At 47.0% G+C, this 19,714-nt stretch overlaps 2 protein-coding genes across 2 annotated transcripts; both read right to left on the bottom strand.

Annotated features, from left to right (window-relative positions):
* Positions 1-6,194: 6,194 nt before the first annotated feature.
* LOC119233842 (mannose-binding protein A-like) lies at positions 6,195-12,246 on the bottom strand. The gene is made up of 5 exons (XM_037496490.2): positions 12,196-12,246; positions 10,374-10,545; positions 9,873-9,980; positions 7,984-8,058; positions 6,195-7,331 (listed from the first exon to the last, which is right to left on the bottom strand). Exons 2-5 carry the CDS (start codon positions 10,534-10,536, stop codon positions 6,955-6,957), a joined length of 723 nt encoding a protein of 240 aa, XP_037352387.1. The 5' UTR covers positions 10,537-10,545; positions 12,196-12,246; the 3' UTR covers positions 6,195-6,954.
* A 4,558-nt stretch (positions 12,247-16,804) lies between these two features.
* Positions 16,805-19,063, bottom strand: LOC119234301 (pulmonary surfactant-associated protein A-like). Its single transcript, XM_037497155.1, has 4 exons — positions 18,892-19,063; positions 18,509-18,628; positions 17,659-17,736; positions 16,805-17,181 (listed from the first exon to the last, which is right to left on the bottom strand). Exons 1-4 carry the CDS (start codon positions 19,061-19,063, stop codon positions 16,805-16,807), a joined length of 747 nt encoding a protein of 248 aa, XP_037353052.1.
* Positions 19,064-19,714: the final 651 nt, after the last annotated feature.

Here is a 19,714-nt window from a genome sequence, read left to right as displayed (position 1 = left end):
TCAGGGCATTTTCAACCACTCTTGCCTTCTGGCTGTCGTTATATCAAATTTAACGGTCTGCTGACTTTCCCAGTTACCTATATTTAATTACTAAAGCAAAGAAACCAGGTGTCTGTCAGGGGGGATAAAATATTCATTCATATGTCAAAAATCTATTCAGGACCTGGGTATGGTCACACCCTCATAGAAGCCACAGATCCGTACCTAATACTAACTATAAGCCAGAGAACTGTGTTCTAGCCGAGGCCGATAGAGGTGCTCAGCTAGCAGGTTCAGGATGAGGGGATGGATGTTAAAATCCTCTTAGCAGAACCACCAAGCTGCTCAGAGACCAAAATACACCTTATTACCATTCAGTCTAGTTGTCTATGACTATTAGGCCTCCACAGGGCTAATAGCAGGTATCTTGTGGTGGATTTTGCTGTTTTTCGCCACTGTTTCGATGAGAGGCCTTATGAAGCTGGCATTGTCCTGTGATGTGTCACTTTTGAGTACAAGCAGATGGGGGCCACTGAGTTACATCTGAGATGCCTGCTTTTTGCTTCTGTGGTGAATATGAGATATGGGTAAATATGAATTTGATATGCAATCCAGTTTGGGGGAAACTGAACAAGTGCATGGAAGACAACTGCCCTTGGAGATCACCTGGATCCACTTTGACTTTGGGGTTCTTACTACAGCATACCAGCCCATCCCTACTGGATACTTTGAAAATGTTAACATATTTGACTTCCATTTACTGGACAGTATAGTCTTTCCAGATTGGCTGAAACAACTTTGAACCATGGAGGGATTCATAAGGACCCTGCCTGAACAAATTGGTACTTTTCATATTTATTAATAGAATTAATGGAATGAATAAATGAAAGAGTTGAGTGAAAGTGTTTTTTTAATGATGAATAACTACTTTTAAAAATTTTTTCTTATTGAAGTAACATTGGTTTTCATTCCTACTTATAAGTCTGTTTGGAGAACTGCATAAAGTGTTTTCAAGATGTTTCCAGAAACTTTGGTCTGAGGAAATAGTCCTTTGACCTCGTTGCCAGCCTTCCTGCACACTGATGAATTCAAATGGAAGTAGCTGGGGCCAGGCCAGGACCTGCGGTCAGATGGCAGCTTCAGACCAAGCACATGAAGGACCTGAGGGCACCCACCAAAGGGGATGCCCTGAGCCTGGTCAGTGAGCCCAGCAAAGTCACCTCCACAAGAATCCCGGGGTTGCTTCTATCAGCTGGACTTTCAGGAAGCCCAAGAACAGAGTCACAACACAGACTGACAGCTGGTGGCACAGCAATGTCATCTCCATTTGAGACCTGAAGGAGATCCTACCATCCTTCTGTGTGTTGGGCTCTGCGGTGCCCAATGGGTCTCAGGGCAGTCTCTCAAGTGTCCTTAGTTACAGGTGCTCAGCCTGAGTTCTGTGCTTTTGAGAGGAAGTGGGGTGATCACAAAAATCACAAGTAAACACTTAGCAATGTTCTCCAAAAGCACCTGATCCAGATAAAAGTCCCGATTTTCCATCTGCTGGTGATGGGGGGTGGGGGCGCAAGTAGGGTGGGGATGGGAAGTGATGAGTGGGGGAGGGGGCTGAAATTAATTTTAACTGGATTTCAGAGAGATACCCAGAAAGCCATTGAGGGAGTCTAGGAAGAAGCCCACAAATCCAGCCTCTGCAGGGACAAGAGCAGTCCTGTTCTCGAGGGGATCCTGAGCGTGTTCTCCCACAGAGATCTGAGAAGGGCAGATGAGGAAAGTGGGGGTGGCACTGGGGTACTCTAATTAAGAGGTCACAGTCTAGGTTTGAAAATGAGAGGGACACAAAGACAAGGAGCAGAGAGCACCGTGCAGAGGGCTGGCTGAGACTGAGGGCACTTAGGGATCCAGCGTGCTGGAGACCTGTGCTCACCCAGTGGGATCCGGCTTTGCAGGGGCAAGTTAGGAAAAGCACCCTAAGTGGGTGCAGCAACCCCAAGTGGGTGCAGAGGGGAGGGGAGGAAAACAGGAACGTCTGAGTGGCAGATTAGGGGCTCATGGGGCTCCACCACTCACTAGGACCCAACTTGACTATCTCTTGCGTTTGCAAGGCCTGTCTTATAGATGACCAGGAGAGGGCAGCACAAGGCCACAGCTGCTGCGGCAGTTATCCAAGTTAACCAGTTATGCAAGAAAGGAACTGTGCCCAGAGCATTATATCAAAATCAGTTTGACTGCTTTAAAAGAAAAGCAGAATCCAGCCTAGAGCTGAGTCAAGTCATTTCCAGAGAAGGGAGATGAGTCACGTATTTTTGGAGAGGACTGAGATTCAGTCATTCATTTGTTGATTTATGTATTCATTCAACAATTATTGAGTGTATATGTGGGCTTCCAGCCCTTTCCTAGGTCCTGGGACTGCAAAGGTGAAGGACATGGTCTTGTAATCATCACAACAACAGCAAAAGCATAGAGTTACAGGGCATTTCCTGCAGCCCCATGTTATCCTGAGTGCCTTACCTGTATCTGTTCTTTTATCCCTCACAACAATCCTGTAGGGAGGACACTGCTATTATCCAGTTTTATGAAGAAGAGAGCTAAAGCACAGAGAGTGTATGTGACTTGCCCAGAGTCACACAGCTGCAAAGTGGTGGAACTAGAGCTTACATCCAGCCAGTCTGACTCCAGAGTCCTCTAAATGACTTTGCTAAGTGATGTAACTCAAACAAGTAAGTGGGAAAGATGATTTCAGATGACTATTGCTCATTAGAAAATGAAATCGGACGCTGTGATGGTAACTGAGGCAACCTTAGATTCAGTGGTCAGCTAAGGACTCATAGGGAAAAAATTGGTGACATATGATCCAAGACTGGCAGGCAAGGAAGATTATATTAGCACCCAGACCATCTCTAGGGATCCCTGCACACAGCTCAGGGTCACTTGTGGACCCTTTTGTCCATTTTCAAGCACCCACATATCTCATGTAGCACCCCTGGAACCACGTGGAAACAGTGCTTCTCAGGAAAGGGTGTGAAGAGACATAGACTGGGGGACAGCAGAGGCTGAGTCCCCTAAAAGCAGAAGGCTGAGAATTTCAAGCATTGGGTCTGTTGATTTCCATGCACATACGCACACACAAAATCATACAAATACCCCTAAACCCATGTCCACACAGTTCCCCACTCAGTTTCTTATTCCTCCCCACCCCCCCGCCTCCCCTGGGCCTCTGTTTCAGGCCCTAGAGCTCCCTAGAACTATCCATAGGAGACAGTAAGACACAGGAGACAGTAAGATCCTGAAATGTATGGGGTAGTATTTGGGTCAGTGTATGATTTTATTGTTGGGACATTGATAAATTGAAGGAGATTATTTGTACACTATAAAGTTAAGCAACAACCCTCCCCCACCCATTCACATATGAAGGTCTTGTAAGGAATGGACAAGCCTGGTCTCCTATCTCTAGGGTCACTCTGCAAAAGGAAGAGGTGGGTAGAAAGCCTTGGCAATGACTATCTTTCTTGGGGCTGTGGTCTCCCCAAATTGCCAAATATCCAGATCACCTAGGGACCTCAAAAAGATGACAGGTTTCTGAGATTTTGATTCACTGTGTCCAGAGTGAAGCCAAGGTCCTATGGTTTTGTTAAGCATTCCAGGAAATTTTGCTGATTCCTAATCTGAAATGCTACATGAATGGCACAGCCCTCTGCTTGCCAAAACAGGCCAGGATGGACCTGGGTTTGGCAGTTACTAACCTAATCCTAGCCATTTGTCTAGCTAACAAATGGCTACTTGCATCCCACTTCTTTTGCACATGACCCTGCATTTGACTGGACCACTGGTCGTGATGGGAGAGAGACACTGTCTCCTACCCACCCAGGTTGCCACCAGGGTTGGCTTCCTCTTAGCACTGAGCACTGGAAGGCCTGAGTGCTCCATCAGTCACTCAGGGTCACTAGAACAACATCACTTAACAGAGTGCACTTCCTGACATCTCCAACTCAGGCCCCGTGATGATGTTTTATCATTTCTGGCTAACAAGGGGGGAAAAAAAATCCCTGGTTCCCGGCAGTTTCCGAAACACAGATGAATTACACAATAATGAGCAAACAACCTCCCAGGTCAGAGTCTCATGGCCATGATACATACATCAAGGGTGCAAGTTCAGGGTCTCACTGTGACCTTGGTGCTGGTCTATCTCTGACTGCCCCAGAGAAGGAAGGTAGGTTGGTCCTGGACAGAAAACACTTTGAAGAATGTGAATACTGCACCTTCAGTTGGGACCCCAAATCGCCTCTGACTTGGGCATGGATAAAAGTGAGAATAGCAGAGCTGTGAGACTCAAAAGAAAGACTGTCCTGCAGGAGGAAGGCCTGCAATTCTAGGATTCAGACATAGACCAACAGCCTGGGCCTTGAATGTTGCAGACTCTGGTAGTTGCAGTTATACTGGCCCAGGCAGCAAATTGTATTCACATTCTGTATTTCCGCAGAAGACCATTGACTTACTGATATGATTTAAATTCAGAATCTCCACCCCAGAGCAGGATGTATTTGCCATTCAAAGTTTGTGGAATGGCACAAATTTTCTATGGGCTTGTGAAATAGGTTATAAAGTTTTAGGCCACAAATAATTTTAGTTCGTACAAAATTGACTGGTAGCATAACCGAAAACGGTTCTCAGATCCTGCAGTTTTGCTCCTGAAATGGGCTCTGTGGGTTTGAAACTGCATATGACCATTACTTCATCCAACTGAAGAAGGAAGAAATCTTTACAGATCAATTTATAGATAAGGAAATAGAGATCCAGGGAGCTAATCAGTGAGAATTGGTGCATTCGTTAGAGCGCTGACCTCAACAAACTCCCTGCTTCTAAATCTTGAACCTCCCCCTTTCTCCCCCTACCCCCACCGCCTCTCCTTCAGCCCAGCCATGACACACAGAGACCCAGGCCTTGTTCCACCGGGGTGTGACCCCAGAGTTAGGGCCCAGGCTCCACAGAGTCCAGACACCAGCTTTCTTGCCCGGAATACTGTGAGGCACAACCTTCAAGTTCTTAAACTTTGCAAGAAGAAGCAAAGGAAGATGGCAGCTCAGCTTTGGCTACCAGCTCACTGGTCCCAAACCAGTGTGGCAAATGATATGGCAGAGATTCTTGTTCCCTCCGAACAAATAGTGGGGTTCAAGAGGTTGGGTGGAGTCATGCCCAGTCCTGAAGTACCCAGGGGAACGGGTTCAAAGTTCTGACTTTGGAGTGCCAGACTTCACTATGTTCCTGTGCAAGAGATGCCAATCATCATTCCTCCCTTAGTAAATGAAACCACCTGCCTCCTGCCAAAGGAAGTGGGGATGGGAAAGGATAGTCCCCTTGAAACCACAATTTCCCTCTTGTTCTAGGTCCTGAGAGGCCCAGGGAACGATCTTTGGTTGCCCATAAAAATCCTGTATCTTTAGATGAATTCCACCTTCTTCTAAGCTAACTTGATTATGGTCCCTCTGCTTATTGATAAGAGTTGGGAAACAACTATATGGAGGCGGGTACCTCAATTCCAGAAAGAATGGTGGTAAGTACATTCATTTTGAGAGTGGAGCTCTGAAAAGCTTTTTGGATGTTAGATCAGGGAAAGAACAAGCTCTCCCCACCTAAGACCCCGGGAGAAGACTTTACACCCTGCAAGGCGGACCAAGAGAAAAGAAAATGAGCATGGTTCTAAAAGGGGGATTCTGCAAGGGCAAGTTTGGCATCTTGAGCAGATAAAAAAAAAAAAACAAACTCTCAGAGCAGGAATGTGAGAGTGCTCTCATGATTGAAGAATGTAGGGTGTAGGGAGCACCAAAGAAGGAACTAGAAGAGGAGGTCTGAAAGGGGAATGCAGATTTTTATTGTGTTTCCCTGACAGAGGAGGCAATTATCATACCCTGGAAAGAGCCTGCAGGGAGAACAAGGGTGTATTGCTACAGTTTTACAGCTAAGGGTACTTTTTTTATGTATGGAGTGAAACAGGATGCATTCATCTCTCCTGGGACATGGGAGAGAACCTTAACCTTGTATTCATGTTTCAGAATCCAACCCACTAAGCCAAGTGGTAATTCTTTGGTGTACCCCTTCAGGAAGTACTCATCAAGCACTTAATGCAGAGGAGAAGCTCTCTCTGGCAGTTGAGATAAAAAAAAAAAGAACCAATAAAATGGAAAACTAATTTTAACAAAAACATTTCATTTCGCTAAGCTAAAGTAGCCCTTGGCCAATTCATGAAATAGTTGCCAATCTCATTTTCCATATGGCACACACTGAAGTTAGAATTCACTCTTCCTTATGACTCCATGGGCTGCATTTAATTTCAGCTTCACCCACCTTGAGATTGCTGACAGACACCCATGGCTCTGAGCACGGCATCAGCACCCTCTTTTATTTGCAGGATGAATGATGATGTAGCCAGCGTGTGAAACTCACATGGGGGAAGGGTTCCTCTTATCTCTAATAATAATGGACCTGTGGTACTGTGATGGGATGAGGATGTCACAGAAGGAAGGACACTGCTGGGTGTTAGTCTGGTAGCAACAGGTTTTCTGGTGTGGCTCATGAACAGCTGAAAAAAACACCCATGTCGTAGACATGCTGAACCAGCCATGGGGAGGAAGTCAAGCAGGAGAGGTTGGTATCAAGTGGTAGCAAGAGGAAAAAGGAAATGGCTGATCGTGACTGCCTACCCAGACACAGATGTGACCCGCCACTGGACCCCCTGCTGGGCACTTTCCATGGGTGATTCTGACCCATGTCTTGGACAGGACAGAAAGTGCCCTTTATCATGGACTGGACCCAAGACCCCTGTTGGTTTCTTCTCATTTCCTCATCCCATACTCAAATATATTCCCCTCATTGTCCTCCCCGTGAAGGAATGAGTCAACACTGGATGTGGGAAAGCCGGCATTGAATTCTCTTTCAGGGCAGCAGGGAGCCGGGAAGGCAGCTGAGGGAGCTGCCTCTTCAGACTGGGAATTCACAGACAACCTGGAAAGAGGAGGAGCAGGAGATGTCATTCCACATCCCATCCTTTTTATGCATGATCACACAGTCCTCCCCTGAGCCAAAGTCATTCGGTTCCTCCTTCTTCCAGTTGCTGTAGGTTATCCTCTCTCCTGTCAGATACATGAACTGCCCTTCTGTCTCCCCATCTGTGATGCCCAGGAAGGCAGTGTCTGTAGCCACGGCCTGGATGGCTCGGTTCTCCTCGGCATTCCTGGGTGTGGCCACAAAGGCTTGGAGATTTGCACACACAGACTTCACTTTGGAAAAAGGCATCTTTTCACCATTGGTCACGTAGAATTTCTTTCCAGATTGTTTGCCCAGGGAGAAGGCTTGCACTGAAATCACAAAATGATGTGTGAGGGTGTGAGGTTGACTTGACTTGGAGCCCAGCCCAAGACAGGACGTGAAAAAGCCCTGTGAAGGAATTCAGGACTCTAAAAAAATAGCCTCAAGCTCAACTACTTCAGGTCAGATCCAGTAAAGACTCTCCTTAGTTGGAAAGCAAGTCCCTGCCAGAAAGTCTGGACTCTCCTGGGATATCACACCCTTGAGACAAACATCTGTAAAAAACTGTCCCAGCACAGGAAGATGCAGGGAAACTGCTCGGCCCCACTGCCAGGCTTGGGGCCCTGTAAGAAAAGGGGCCGAATGACTGCCCCATGAGCAGTGAATGCTGAAGGAGTAAGGTTCTGGAGACAGCAACATTCCATGCCATCCTTCCTCCCTGTGGGAGCTTGAATCAATTGTCTACACTTTCTGGACTTTTTTTTTCCCCTCACCTGTAGTTAAAATGAGTATAATATGCAAGAATAGGGTTGGTGAGGGTTGTCAAATGAAACTGTATTGTGAGAAATGCCAACCTAGCCCAGGCCCTGGTATCTCACATGTTCATAATTGTTTGTTCTCTTCCACTTTCCCTCAAACCCAGAGCGCTCTTACGAGAAAGCTGAGAACTAAGAACACATTGGGGGCAGGGAAAAAACTTACATTTTCTTGTGTATTCCAGTTCTGATTTCAGGCTCCTTATCTCTCGCTCTAAGTTAGCTAACTTAGCCTCGGCATCTACAAAGCAATAAGGAGAATGGTGTTTATTGAGAAGACCCTAAGTGGGAGAGCAAAATATTTTGCTCTGTGTATGTACACACTAGAAAATAAGCTTATTCCAGAAAAATAAGAAAACAAAAAGAAGCAAAAGGAAAATAAATGGTATTACTGTCTTCTGAGCTATATATACTCTGGTAAATTATAACTCTGGAACTGATGGTGATAATAATATTAATGATAATAATAGCAGCAACAACTCAATAATATTAATGATAATAATAACAGCAACAATGATAATAATAACAGCAACAACAACTCTCTGTATATCCTTTTCTTCATATAATGCTTAAACATTATAATTACTAAGAAGAAAATGTTCAATTTTTATTCTCATTTTAAAAATATTTTCTCCATCATCCTCTCTCATTTTCTTATTCCAGGCAAGCTCTTTAATACTTTTATGATTTTGCTGGGCCTGTGGATACATATTAATAAGAGGTCATGATTTTTCTTTTGTTGTTACTGAGTTTATTTTACTCTCAACTAGGTTGCTATGATGTCCCCCATTATCCAGGGCGCCTACGAGGCTGACCATTTTCACGCCACTCTTGTGACAATAGACATGAACCTGGGAGGCCCTCTTCCCCCTCCCTCACTGCCTAGAGCCGCACGGGGAACTGGATAAGAACCAGAGCCCATCTCCTGCAGAGGTCTGGGCAGAGATGGCTTGGCAGGGCCTGGAAATCTGGATAGTGAGACCTCAGTTCAAGCAGTTGACAGGTTCTTGAAAACAGCAATTTTAGGGCTTCCCTGGTGGCACAAGGGGTTAAGCATAGCACTGTGAAGCAATCGGCAGCCTCTGTACCACCAGTTCGATCCCCGGCTGGCCAGGGAGCTACGCACATGGTGCAGCAGACCTCTCCTGACTCGCCCGCTGCTTCCCTCAGCAGTGTATTTCAGTCACTCTGCCTGTTCTGCTTCCCCACTCTGTTTCTGGTGAATCCTCTCACCTCCCCCCACCTCTGGCCTGTACCCCAGTTCTTGTATGCATAAATAAATAAATCTTTTTTTTTAAAAAAGAAAGAAAACAGCAATGTTAGGTGAAACAACATAAAATGAAACCAACTTTACCATAAGTTGATTGATAAAAGCAAGAGTTAAGTTCCTATTCCAATGGGCCTTGGAATATATGGAGTATATCTGGTCACAAAAATATCACCAAATTTATAAAGACCCCAAACACTTGTAATATTAAACAATAATTTGTATTTATTCATTCATTTTCCAAATCACTGATTCCAGTGTAGGGTCTCAGGTGGCAGAGCCCATCCTGGCAGCTGAGGGTTCAGGGTGGGACCCAACTGTGGACAGGACACCCTTCTGTCTCTCTCTCTCTCTCTCTCTCTTTCACACATACACACACACACACACACACACACAGGGACAATGGAAACAAACCAAAGAACCTAAAGCACACATCTCTGACATGTGGGAGGACAAGGGAGTACCGAGAGCGAGCTGGTATGGACGGTATGGACATAGGGAGAACATGCAAACACCACAGAGTGGCTCCTTCTGGGAATCAATTTTCTGCCATTAACATGACAACAAAACAGCATTGAACAAAGGTTTTATTCAAGGACCTGCTGTACTCAGTATCCACTGGTGAATCCCTTCAGGCTCCAAGTAGTGATGAAAGGAATGCCATGCTGGGTCAGGAAGCAGAGCTGAGCATCCCCGCTGGGGCAGCAGAGGGAGCACCTCCCACCTGTCTCTCAAGTTCCCCGGGTCTGGGTCCCTCAGCCCACACCATGCTAGTGTGAACTCCTCACCTGAACTGCTTCCAGGATCTCCTTTGATACCCTTTGGTCCTGGAGACCCCATAACTCCTGGAGGCCCCATTTTTCCTGGAGGGCCCTGTAAGCCTCTGAGTCCTTGTCCTGATGGAAGGTGAAAGAAAAGTGACCCAAGGATTATTGACATTGTCTTTCTCCAAAATCTCAATTACTTGACTGATATTCACATCAGGAAACCACTGGTGAACCAGAGGTAACCCAAGGCAAAAAAGATGTCCTGTAGCCCAGCAGACGGCCTGTCTCAAGGCCCAGCTCCCTGGAGACAACCATACACCACCCATTCCAGCATGGAGATGTGGATTCCTGGAACCTCAGAGAAGCTTCGGTGTTTTGGAGAGAATGACTCACACACAGGAATCACTCTGAGTGAATCATCCTCTGCCAGAATGAGCCATGAACCTCTGAGCGCCTCTGTGTTAGATCCCTCATATGGAACAGTCTCTGCTGGGGCCAAAGTCAGAGCAACCCGCCATGTACCTGGCTCTCCCTTTTCTCCCTTGGGCCCATCTCGCCCATCTCTGCCTGGAAGGCCACAGTTAATCACTGAACAGGTCTTCTGAGCATCCTCATGGATTTTGACTTCTGAGCGCGATGCTGTCACCACACACAGAAGGAAGACAAGGAGTGAAGACAGGAACATGGTCCTTACCTCAGAGGGGAGAAAGTCAAGAAAATCATCCATCTCATCTTATTCAGCCAACATTTGCTACCCCCTCTGGTGTGGGGTGCTGGGCCCTGTGTGAGGGGCAAACACAGAGGGGAGCAGCACACACCTCAATCCTGAGTTACTCCCAGGCCACTAGGGGGACAGACAAGTAAAGCGTTTTCGAGTTGGATAGGTGCAAAAATAGGAGCAGATGCGAGAGTGATCTAATAGGGGCAGCCCTGTGAGTGCCGGCTCAGGGAGTCAGGCAGCCCCTGCATGAGAGCCACGGGTCTGGAGTGGACAGACTGCTCTGTTCCTGAGTAGAGCAGTGGCCTGGGGCACAGGCAATGGGGGTTCGTGGCAGCTCTGAGCTCTGGCTCTTTGCTTCCTCAACTCCTTTTCTTTTTCTTTTTTTTTTTGTGGGACCCTCGCCAGAGGCCGGGGAACTAACAGGTGCTGCAGAGGCTGCAGGCAGCCTCACAGCCCAGCGCTCAACCACTGTGCCACCTGGGGAGGCCCCCTCAACTCCTTTTCTTGAGGGCCAAGGGAGCCTCTGTTTTCCTCTTGTCCCTCTTCCAGTATATCCAAGAGCTGGACTCAAATGAAAGCAGGTGATCTGAGATACCACCAGGCTCACTTCCTAGCAGGACCCAATTCTAACACCCGTTCTTTCATTTCCCTTAGAAATCTCTGATTATACTCGAGCACCCCAGCTTTCTCAGAAGCCAGCTATTTCGCCAACAGTCTGTCAATCATAAATATATATAATATATATATGACTAACATACTGACAGCAAGTGCCTGTCACAGTATACATATATGTGTACGTATGTATGTGTATATGTATATACATATGCATGTGTAGTGTGGCAGGCACTTGCTTGAGCTCAGAGCCCAGAATGAAGAACTCTCTGAGGCAGGGTTCCAACTCTCAGAATGGAACCTTCTTTGATCATGGATCTTGGCCAGATGCGACTTATATTTGCCTCATTTCTTTGGTGTGAGATTTTTTCCTGAGAGACCCTTATTTATCAGCCAGATCCAAGCTCCTAAAACTTATCTCACCCTCACGGGATATCAGCTCCTCCTCTTTCTCCTGGCAGGGTTCTCTACCTGCTGTCCATGTGTCTCCTCAGCCTTTGCTCAAGCTGGCCCCTCTTTCAGGGAGCCTTGCAGCCCAGTCCCTATGGTGTCCCTCTGCTCCCCTCTGGCCTCTAACCCAAATGTCTCTGGGCCTTGCTGCACTTGTTACCCTGGCCTGTCAGCTCCCTTAACCATCCCTCCCCCAGGACTCAGAGAAGCAATGAGTTGGAAGGGAACTTTCTGGATCACATTCTTTTCCACTTTTCCTCTTTCTCTCTATTTAGTTAACCTCCCCTGATATGCTGGAAGCCAATATCAGGGTACACACATGTTGCTGACATATGCACCCTCCTTCCATTCTTCCCTTTGACTGAAAAGACCTTTAGTTAACAGATAGTCAAGCGGATCCAGTAAGGACACAAGTGACCCAGGTCATAGAAACAAAGGTCCTGAGGGGGCCTAATTACCCCACAAAAACCCTAGCCTGGACTTTGCCAGGATCAAGCCAAGTGATCAGACTCTTGGTCCAGCCCCCACCTCCCCCAGACCCGTCCTCCAGAAATGACTTACTAGGGCCTCTTCAGAGCACAGAGGCTGTAGTAGGGTAGCTGGTCCTCCAGCCCAGACTGCTGGCAGATGCCTCAGCGACGTCAAGCCCAGTTAGCCTGGTGATAAGGGAGGGTGCTGGACTGGCCTTCAACCCCAGATTAATCAACAACTATACTTAGAACTACTGCATCCTGGGCAGTGCTCCAAGCTGCTGTGGGTTCTCCAGCACAGCACAGGCACCTTTCCACTTTAACACCCTAAACTCCTCTTTATACTACCCCTCCCTTGCATCCATTTCTACATCTTGGCAATACTGATCCTTTAGGATTACAGCTTCTCAGGATAGTTCTCTCCAGAAATTTATTTCTAGAAAAGCTATGCATCAGTGTTTTGCCATATGAGCACACACTTGCATGCACACATGCATAGTGGGATCAGTCGTCTTGACTAGCTTACCCTTACGTTGCTGTTGACTTCTGAGTTTAATAGGGAGAAAAAGAAGGAATTAAAGATCTGCTACATTGAGTCATCTCATTTCTCCCTTCTTACTCAAAATATGTACCAAGTGTCTTCTCTGGGCATGTCACAGGGCTAGGCTCAAGGAGAAGTATTTGTAGATGACTCAATTCAAAGCTGAATGTGGGCATTTGTCTGGTCTACCCTGACTTGCCCTGCCCTCTATCTTTGCATAGTCTTTGTCATTCAATTTTCTGCTTAAATATTAGAGAATTGTAATTCTCTGTTCTAAATTCTATGCCTATAGTTTATCTCTATGTAAAATTGTCTTATTTATTTGCTTGTAAACTTATTGACCACCCTCTCCTTTAGAACAGGATTTCATTAGAATAGGGCTCGTTGTGTTCTGACCAGGAAGTGCCTGGAAACAGAGTCAATGTTCAATAAATATTTATGGAACAAATAACTCCTCCATCATCATGTGCTCAAAGCAGCCCTTTGACTTCCCTCCGGCCAGAGCCAACATGTGTGCTCATTTTCCCGCCATTTTTACTTTATCAGGGCAGGAGCTGTGTGATTCGCTTCCTTGTCTCTAGGGTACAACCCAGGGTGGGCACATAGGAAAAATTGGAGAGAGAGAGTGAGGTGAGAGGCAGAGACCATAAGCAGGAGCAGGTAAGCCAAGGGTTCCTCCATGCCTGAGTTTCCAGGACTGTCCAGTTCTTATCACCAGACCCGGTCAAGTGGCCTTTTTCAAGTCCTTGAAGTGACCTTTGATCCTATCCTCCCCCCAACTTAAACTTACTCTTTGAGCACTTAGTTTCACCAAACAACTCAAGAGGTTTGCTTTCACCCTAGTGGGAAGCAGGGGCTGAACCAATGACCCTTGATGCTGCCTTGGGATTGGTGTTTTGGCTTCTCAAGGGCCATTAACCCTGTGTACTCAAGGCACCATGCCCTGGTCAGCAGCTGTCCTAGGTTCCTATTATAAAGGAGGCACTAAAAGGGACCCATTGTTAAGAAGACCCCTCTCAGGGCTGTGTTTCCTGGTAGCATTGACACAACCATAAAGGACTCAGGCTCAAAGGACAAAGAACAGCAGGTGGGCAGACTTCCAAGAAAAGTGGGAATTTGATACTGAGAGATTTACATGAAACTAGCACTCTATGTGTGCTACTGACTTAGAGATTTGACCTCTAATGACAAGAGAAACAAAAGCAGAAATAAACAACTGGGGCTATACCAAACTAAATAACTTCCACAGAATCAAGGGAACAGCTACCAAATGAAAAGGCAAGCTATTGAATTGGTGAAGCTATTTGCAAATGACACATATGATAAATAAAGGGTTCACATCCAAAAACTCTTATAAGTCAGTCATAAAAAAATTGAAAAATAAGTAAAGGATCTGAATAGACACATTCTGAAGAAGATATAGAGCTGGCTAAGAGTCACATGAAAAGATGTTCAATATCACTAATTACTAGGGAAATCAAATCGATTTAGAATGGCTATTATCCAAAAGATAAGAAATAACAAGTATTGGTGAGGGTGTGAAGAAAAAGTATCCTGTTGGTGGGAATGTAAGTTAGTATGACCACTATGGAAAACAATTTGAAAATGCCTCAAAATATTAAAAATAGAACTACCATATGTTCCAACTCTCAATTGCGGATATTTATCTGATGAATACGAAGATGCTATTTCAGAAAGGTATGTTCACTGTAGCACCTTTTACAGTAGTCCAGAGATGGAAACAACCGAAGTGTCCATTGTGGGCGAAGGGATAAAGAAGCTGTGAATATATTTATGCCAACTGAATACTATTGGGCTATAAAAAATAATGAAATCTTGCCATTTGAGGACCTTGAGTGTATTATACTCAACTGAAATCAGTGAGATTGAGAAAGATAAATACCATGTAATTTCACTCACATGGGAAAAACAAAACGAAAACAAACCCAGCGATACAGAAAATAGATTGGTGTTACCAGAAGGGAAGGGGATTGTGGGTGTGTGAAATGGACAAAGGAGTCAGCCTGTAGTGTAAAAAGATGTTGAATTATAATGCAGGACACCTGCAATTTATATGTTATAAACCAACATTATCTCAATAAAAAAGGAAAAAATGTAAATATCATAGAAACAGGCAATATTTCTGTTAACTGAAAAGGAAATTATATATTCATAAAAAACAATCAATTATATTTAGGGAAATATTTGACTCCAAAAAGATAGTTGGATATAAGATGAGGAAAAAAATAAGATCAGCAAAAAAAAAAAAAAATGTTTTCATATAAATGGACAATAATTTAAATGTGATAAAAATAATACAGTATAAATAAGAAATAAAGCCATAAAGTAAAGTAAAAATAAACTTAACAAGAAATGAGAAGGCATCAATTTATGGAAGTGTAGAATCCTCCTCTATACAATAAGGAAAATATGTTTCTCTTTTTTTTTCATTTGGGGTATTTCTTGTTAATTTGTGTTCTGAGCCCTAAGCACATGTGGCAGGATGAACAGATTACAAATTAGCCCTCATAAAAGAATGAGAAATTTTTCTGCTCATTCTGATCTGACTTTATGGGTTTTGACCTAGATCTTCCTCTTACCCAAGAACACACAGTAGGGGGAAAGTTCAAAGATGTGGAGGTGGAAGAGGTGGGAACTTTCTGGAGATGGGACGCTTATATGCTTGCCTCCTTGAGCAAGGAGGGACATGGTCTAATTCCTCTATGGCCCTGGGCCCTGGGGCTATTCCATGCAGATCTGAGACTGAGGGGGCTTGTGAGGCTGGGGTCAGAACCTTGGATGCAACCACTGCTGGGCTGCAGAAAACATCCAAGTGGTTAAACGGGAAAGGGAGGGCTGGACATGACCACAACAAATGGACCATGTGACCTTAGTGCCAGCACCAATACTGCTGTGACATGTTCTTCCAGAAGCCTTCTGTAATGCCCACCTGCCATACAACCTGGGGTTGGAGAGCAGGTTGCCCTCCCACCAATTCACTGGCATATGTGCCTCCCATTCAGTGGCATATGAGCCACTGAATTTTCCATTTTTCAGTTAAGTGAGGGCTGATTTATAAAAATACAAAAATGTGACATAACCAAAGCCATGGAAACTCATGTTAACATGTTCATAATTTATTATACAGAAATCATCAGTCCAGTGAGAGGTGAGGAGGTTATGAACATGAGGTCCAGGTAGATGGGTTTGAATCCAGCTTCTGCCACTTGCTGCATGTAATAGAATTAATAGAACGTAACAGAAAAACATTTAACTTCTCAAAGCTCCCACATCCTCACATCAAAAATGGAGAGACTAATGCTGATTAAATAATATTTAATAAGATGTATTAGAAGTGCATTTCTAAGGTTCTTGGAACAAAGTATATGCTCAATAAGTAGCCAGCGGTGTGGTGAGTGGGGTGGACACCTCCCTGAAGTGTGAAGTCGTGTGGGGATATGCCCATCAGCAGGAGGTCATTTGTGTTATGTTCAGGTGGCAGGTTAAGATCTTTCCTACAGGTGTAAACTGGCTGCTTTTAGGTCAGGGAGATGAATCGACACCCCAGACTCAAGGAAGTGAATAGTGCATGTCAGCTACTTGGTTTGGGTTGGCCACCACCATCCTGGGGACCACTTGGCCCTCTCACCTCACAGAGTCACTGGCCAGGTGTGCTCCCCGAGGCCCAGGCTACCAGATAATCCCAAATATGTCCTGAGTGCCACACATTTGGGATTTCCCAGAAGTCTGGTTGTCCCTATCATGATATTTAACCACCACTGCTAAATCTTGATGAGGAGAAGCAGGCCATGGGTTTCAGAGAATGAATAGGGGGGACCAGGAAGTGTGATTCTGGAGGGACTTCCATCCCAGGACCTCAAAGTTGCCTTAACACAAAGAGGAAGAAGGACGTCTCCATCTCTTGCCAAAGGGCAAAGTTGGGTGAGTGGCCTAGAGAAAGCTCCAGGGAATGTCAGGCGATTAGTGATTGTAGGTGGAGGGGTCAGGGCCCATGGGGAGTGGCGTTGCTAAGCATGCTTCCAATGCTATCAGCCACAAATTACTTCTACAGAAAAGGAGGTATAGCAACTCATAGATCAGGTGGGTCCCCAGGTCAGAGACTGGAGGCAAGGCAGGATCGCGTGTATCCCGTGTCTGCTCAGAACTCACAGATGGCTAGTCGGTACTGCAAGCAGTTCTTGTCATTCCATTGCCCATCTGTGTACATCTCCACACATTTCTCTTTGCCCCGACCCCTCGGCTCCCCTGGGTACCATTTGGTGTAATTCAGAGGGGCCCCGTCCAGGTACTGAAAGACTCCAGGGTAGGAGCCCTCCTGCAGGCCCAGGTAGGCATACGTGTTGTGCTTCTTCACTATGCCGGCAAGGGCCTCGTTCTCCTCTGGGTTCCTTGGGACCGCAATGCTGCCTCCCGCTCTGGCACATGTCTCCCTAATGGCATCAAAATTGACCGACTGCCCATTGGTGGAGAAGATCTTCTCTCCCACTGTTACCATGGAGCCCTGCAAGCTGAGGACTGAGAGCAGACAAGCACAGGTCAGGCCACCGGTCTGTATCTCTAAGGCCCTTGCCCTCACTCGGGCTGTCTGCCCTTGTGCTCTCTCCAATCTCTTCAGCTCTGACGCTTCCTGTCTACCCTCCTCCTCCTAATCCCACTCTTTCTAAACTCCCCCTCCATGCTCTTGTCATTCTACTCATTCATTGATCCATTTAACCACCACTTATTGATGGTTTATTATGTGCCAGAAACTGCAATGTCTGGGAATCAATAGAAAGTCAGATAGGCAGGGAACCTGCTTTCCCAAGACACAAGAGCCGATCTGGGTCTACGTCCTTCTCCTGGTTCATCCAGAACATCAGAAAAGGGAAGCATCATTCTTGTCCCCAAGACCTGCATGTCCATGCCTGTTTGTCGACGCCTCAGCGGGCACTGACAATAAGGGGAACTTACCGGGGAACGCCTACCTTAGGAGGCCCCCGGGGGTTTGCTTACCGCCCGCTGACTGCCTGATTTGATGTCTGAGTTCATGGAGTGTGGACTGCAGCTCCTCATCTAGATAAGCTGGAAATCCTGTAAAGAGAGCCCAACCCAAGATGAGGGGCAAACCAACAAAGACCCCACTTGCTTCCAAGCAGATGCTCTGCCAGCTGCAAGCCTGGCATCTGCCCTTCACCTCTCCATACCCATGGCCCAGGCTCCAAGCCTGGGAGAGAGGGTCTTCTGCACTCCTTATAATCTTCTCTTAATGCAGCCTCCATGCCCAGCCGACCCAGAGCCCCCTTCGTTCTCTCCTGCCGGGTTCTTGAATGGCTCTGGCTGCCCACTGTGCGTGTCTCTGGGATCTGGGCGGGGCCCTCTCCTGCATCCCCCTCTAATAGCAAAGGTGGCTTACTGCTCAGAGCTCTCCCCATGAACCTGGCTCCCCATGAACCTGGCTTACTGCTCAGAGCTCTGGAGTTCCCCTCTTAGGGAGGGGCTCCTGATTCTACCATCTGCCTGCGTCCTTGATCTGCATTACACAGACATCTTTCAGAACCTCCCCAGCATCCTAGCCCTAGGCAGCATCTCCCCTCCCCCCACTGCCGACCCATTTCCCACCCTGACATCTCGAGTCTCCCAGGGGCACTGCTGTGCATGGGACATCCCCACACCGTCAGTCCCTGGATGTGGCCTGCTACCCAGACACCCCTGGGTTCTCTCCTCCACCTCCTATTCTCTGATTTACATTGAGCATTGTGCCCTTTGGGGACCACCATGGTTTTGTCTGATATGCCTCCTCCCTCATGTTACTGACCCCATAAGCACTGCATATGCCACTGCCCACTCACCCCACCCTGCTCACCTGGCAGGCCCCTCTCGCCAGGTTCTCCCTTGTCTCCACGCTCTCCAGGGCTACCAGGGGCTCCAACCAGCCCATCACGCCCAGGAAGGCCTGGCATTCCTCCAGGGGGGCCCATGGGACCTGCGGAGAGAAGGGGACATGGGGACATTATCGATCAAAAGTAAGAGGGGCTGAGGTGATGGGTCCCTGTTATTAGCCGGGCTGGCATCTGACACTCCAAGGGCATTTTGAGGATGGGAGCTCCGGGGATGCTCTAGTCTAAAGTCCCCAGGAAACTCCCTCTATCCACCAGACCCTCGGACTTGCCCAGAGAAGTGAACAGACAGGCCTCCTTAAAACAAGTCACTGATCCTCCTCTGAGGGTGGGGTGTCCCGTCTAGTACCTGGAGGTCCCGGATCTCCCTTGACACCATCTCTCCCATCTCTGCCTGGCAGGCCGTGGGATCCAGGAGTGCCAGGGATGCCAGCGTTTCCAGCACAAACGTCCTTCACCTCACACAACATGCCAGGAACCCCTAGCAAGATGAGGGCGAAGGCCACAGAGCACAGCAACATGGCTCTTCCTGAGCAGCTGCTCCTGCAGAAAGAAAGGGCTGTCAGCGTGTCTGAAGTATTTGCAAAGGTCTCCCCTTGCTGTGCTCTGCCAAAGCCCAGGCCTTGGCAGAGCCTGAGAAGACCCAGACTATCCCCTCAGGACCATCTGCTATCTAATATGTTCTCATGTCTTGTCCTCTCCACTTGAGATGGCGTGTACCTGGGCAGGTGAGGAGTAGGAAAAAGCTCTGAAGAGTAAGAGGACCTGGGCTCTAAGTGAGTCTCTGCTGACCATTTGCTGTGTGACCGTGGGGGACTGAGCACAGTCCCCTATTGACTGCAGCCGAAACTTGTGCCTTGGAGAGCATCCTGACTTGCCCTCCCAGACTGCTGGGAGGAAGGATGGGGTCACATACTCGTTCGCTCCTTCCATCTGTCCTTCACACTCTCAACTGCCTTTTGGTACTTTCCAGAACTTTCAGGGTTCTTAGGAATCCTATTCCCGAGCATGCGTAAAAATGCCCATGGTCCACGGCCAGGCCACTCCAAGGTGACCAGAGATGGGGAGTCCCCTCCCCCTTGCCGGGGTGTCCTTCCCCTCATGAGCAGAAACCTGGTGGAAGAGCATGGTACAGGATGAGCATGTCTTCCGGCACCCGTAGTCGTGATGCA

Source organism: Talpa occidentalis, unplaced genomic scaffold (genome assembly GCF_014898055.3).
Source record: "Talpa occidentalis isolate TD23 unplaced genomic scaffold, MPIMG_talOcc4v2.1 talOcc4.8, whole genome shotgun sequence".
In the NCBI taxonomy this organism is placed as follows: domain Eukaryota; kingdom Metazoa; phylum Chordata; class Mammalia; order Eulipotyphla; family Talpidae; genus Talpa; species Talpa occidentalis.
This window is presented reverse-complemented; position numbering and strand designations above follow the sequence as displayed.

What these genes read in the sequence shown, in the direction of transcription:
- LOC119233842 (XM_037496490.2), bottom strand. Translation starts at nt 10,536, where the DNA reads ATGTTCCTGTCTTCACTCCTTGTCTTCCTTCTGTGTGTGGTGACAGCA. An exon ending in GGGAGAAAAGGGAGAGCCAG is followed by an intron (nt 9,981 to 10,373) that starts GTACATGGCGGG and finishes ACCTTCCATCAG; the next exon opens with GACAAGGACTCAGAGGCTTA. An exon ending in ACTGGAATACACAAGAAAAT is followed by an intron (nt 7,332 to 7,983) that starts GTAAGTTTTTTC and finishes TTGTGATTTCAG; the next exon opens with TGCAAGCCTTCTCCCTGGGC.
- LOC119234301 (XM_037497155.1), bottom strand. Translation starts at nt 19,063, where the DNA reads ATGTTGCTGTGCTCTGTGGCCTTCGCCCTCATCTTGCTAGGGGTTCCT. An exon ending in GGGAGATCCGGGACCTCCAG is followed by an intron (nt 18,629 to 18,891) that starts GTACTAGACGGG and finishes TTCTCTCCGCAG; the next exon opens with GTCCCATGGGCCCCCCTGGA. An exon ending in TGGCGAGAGGGGCCTGCCAG is followed by an intron (nt 17,737 to 18,508) that starts GTGAGCAGGGTG and finishes CTCTCTTTACAG; the next exon opens with GATTTCCAGCTTATCTAGAT.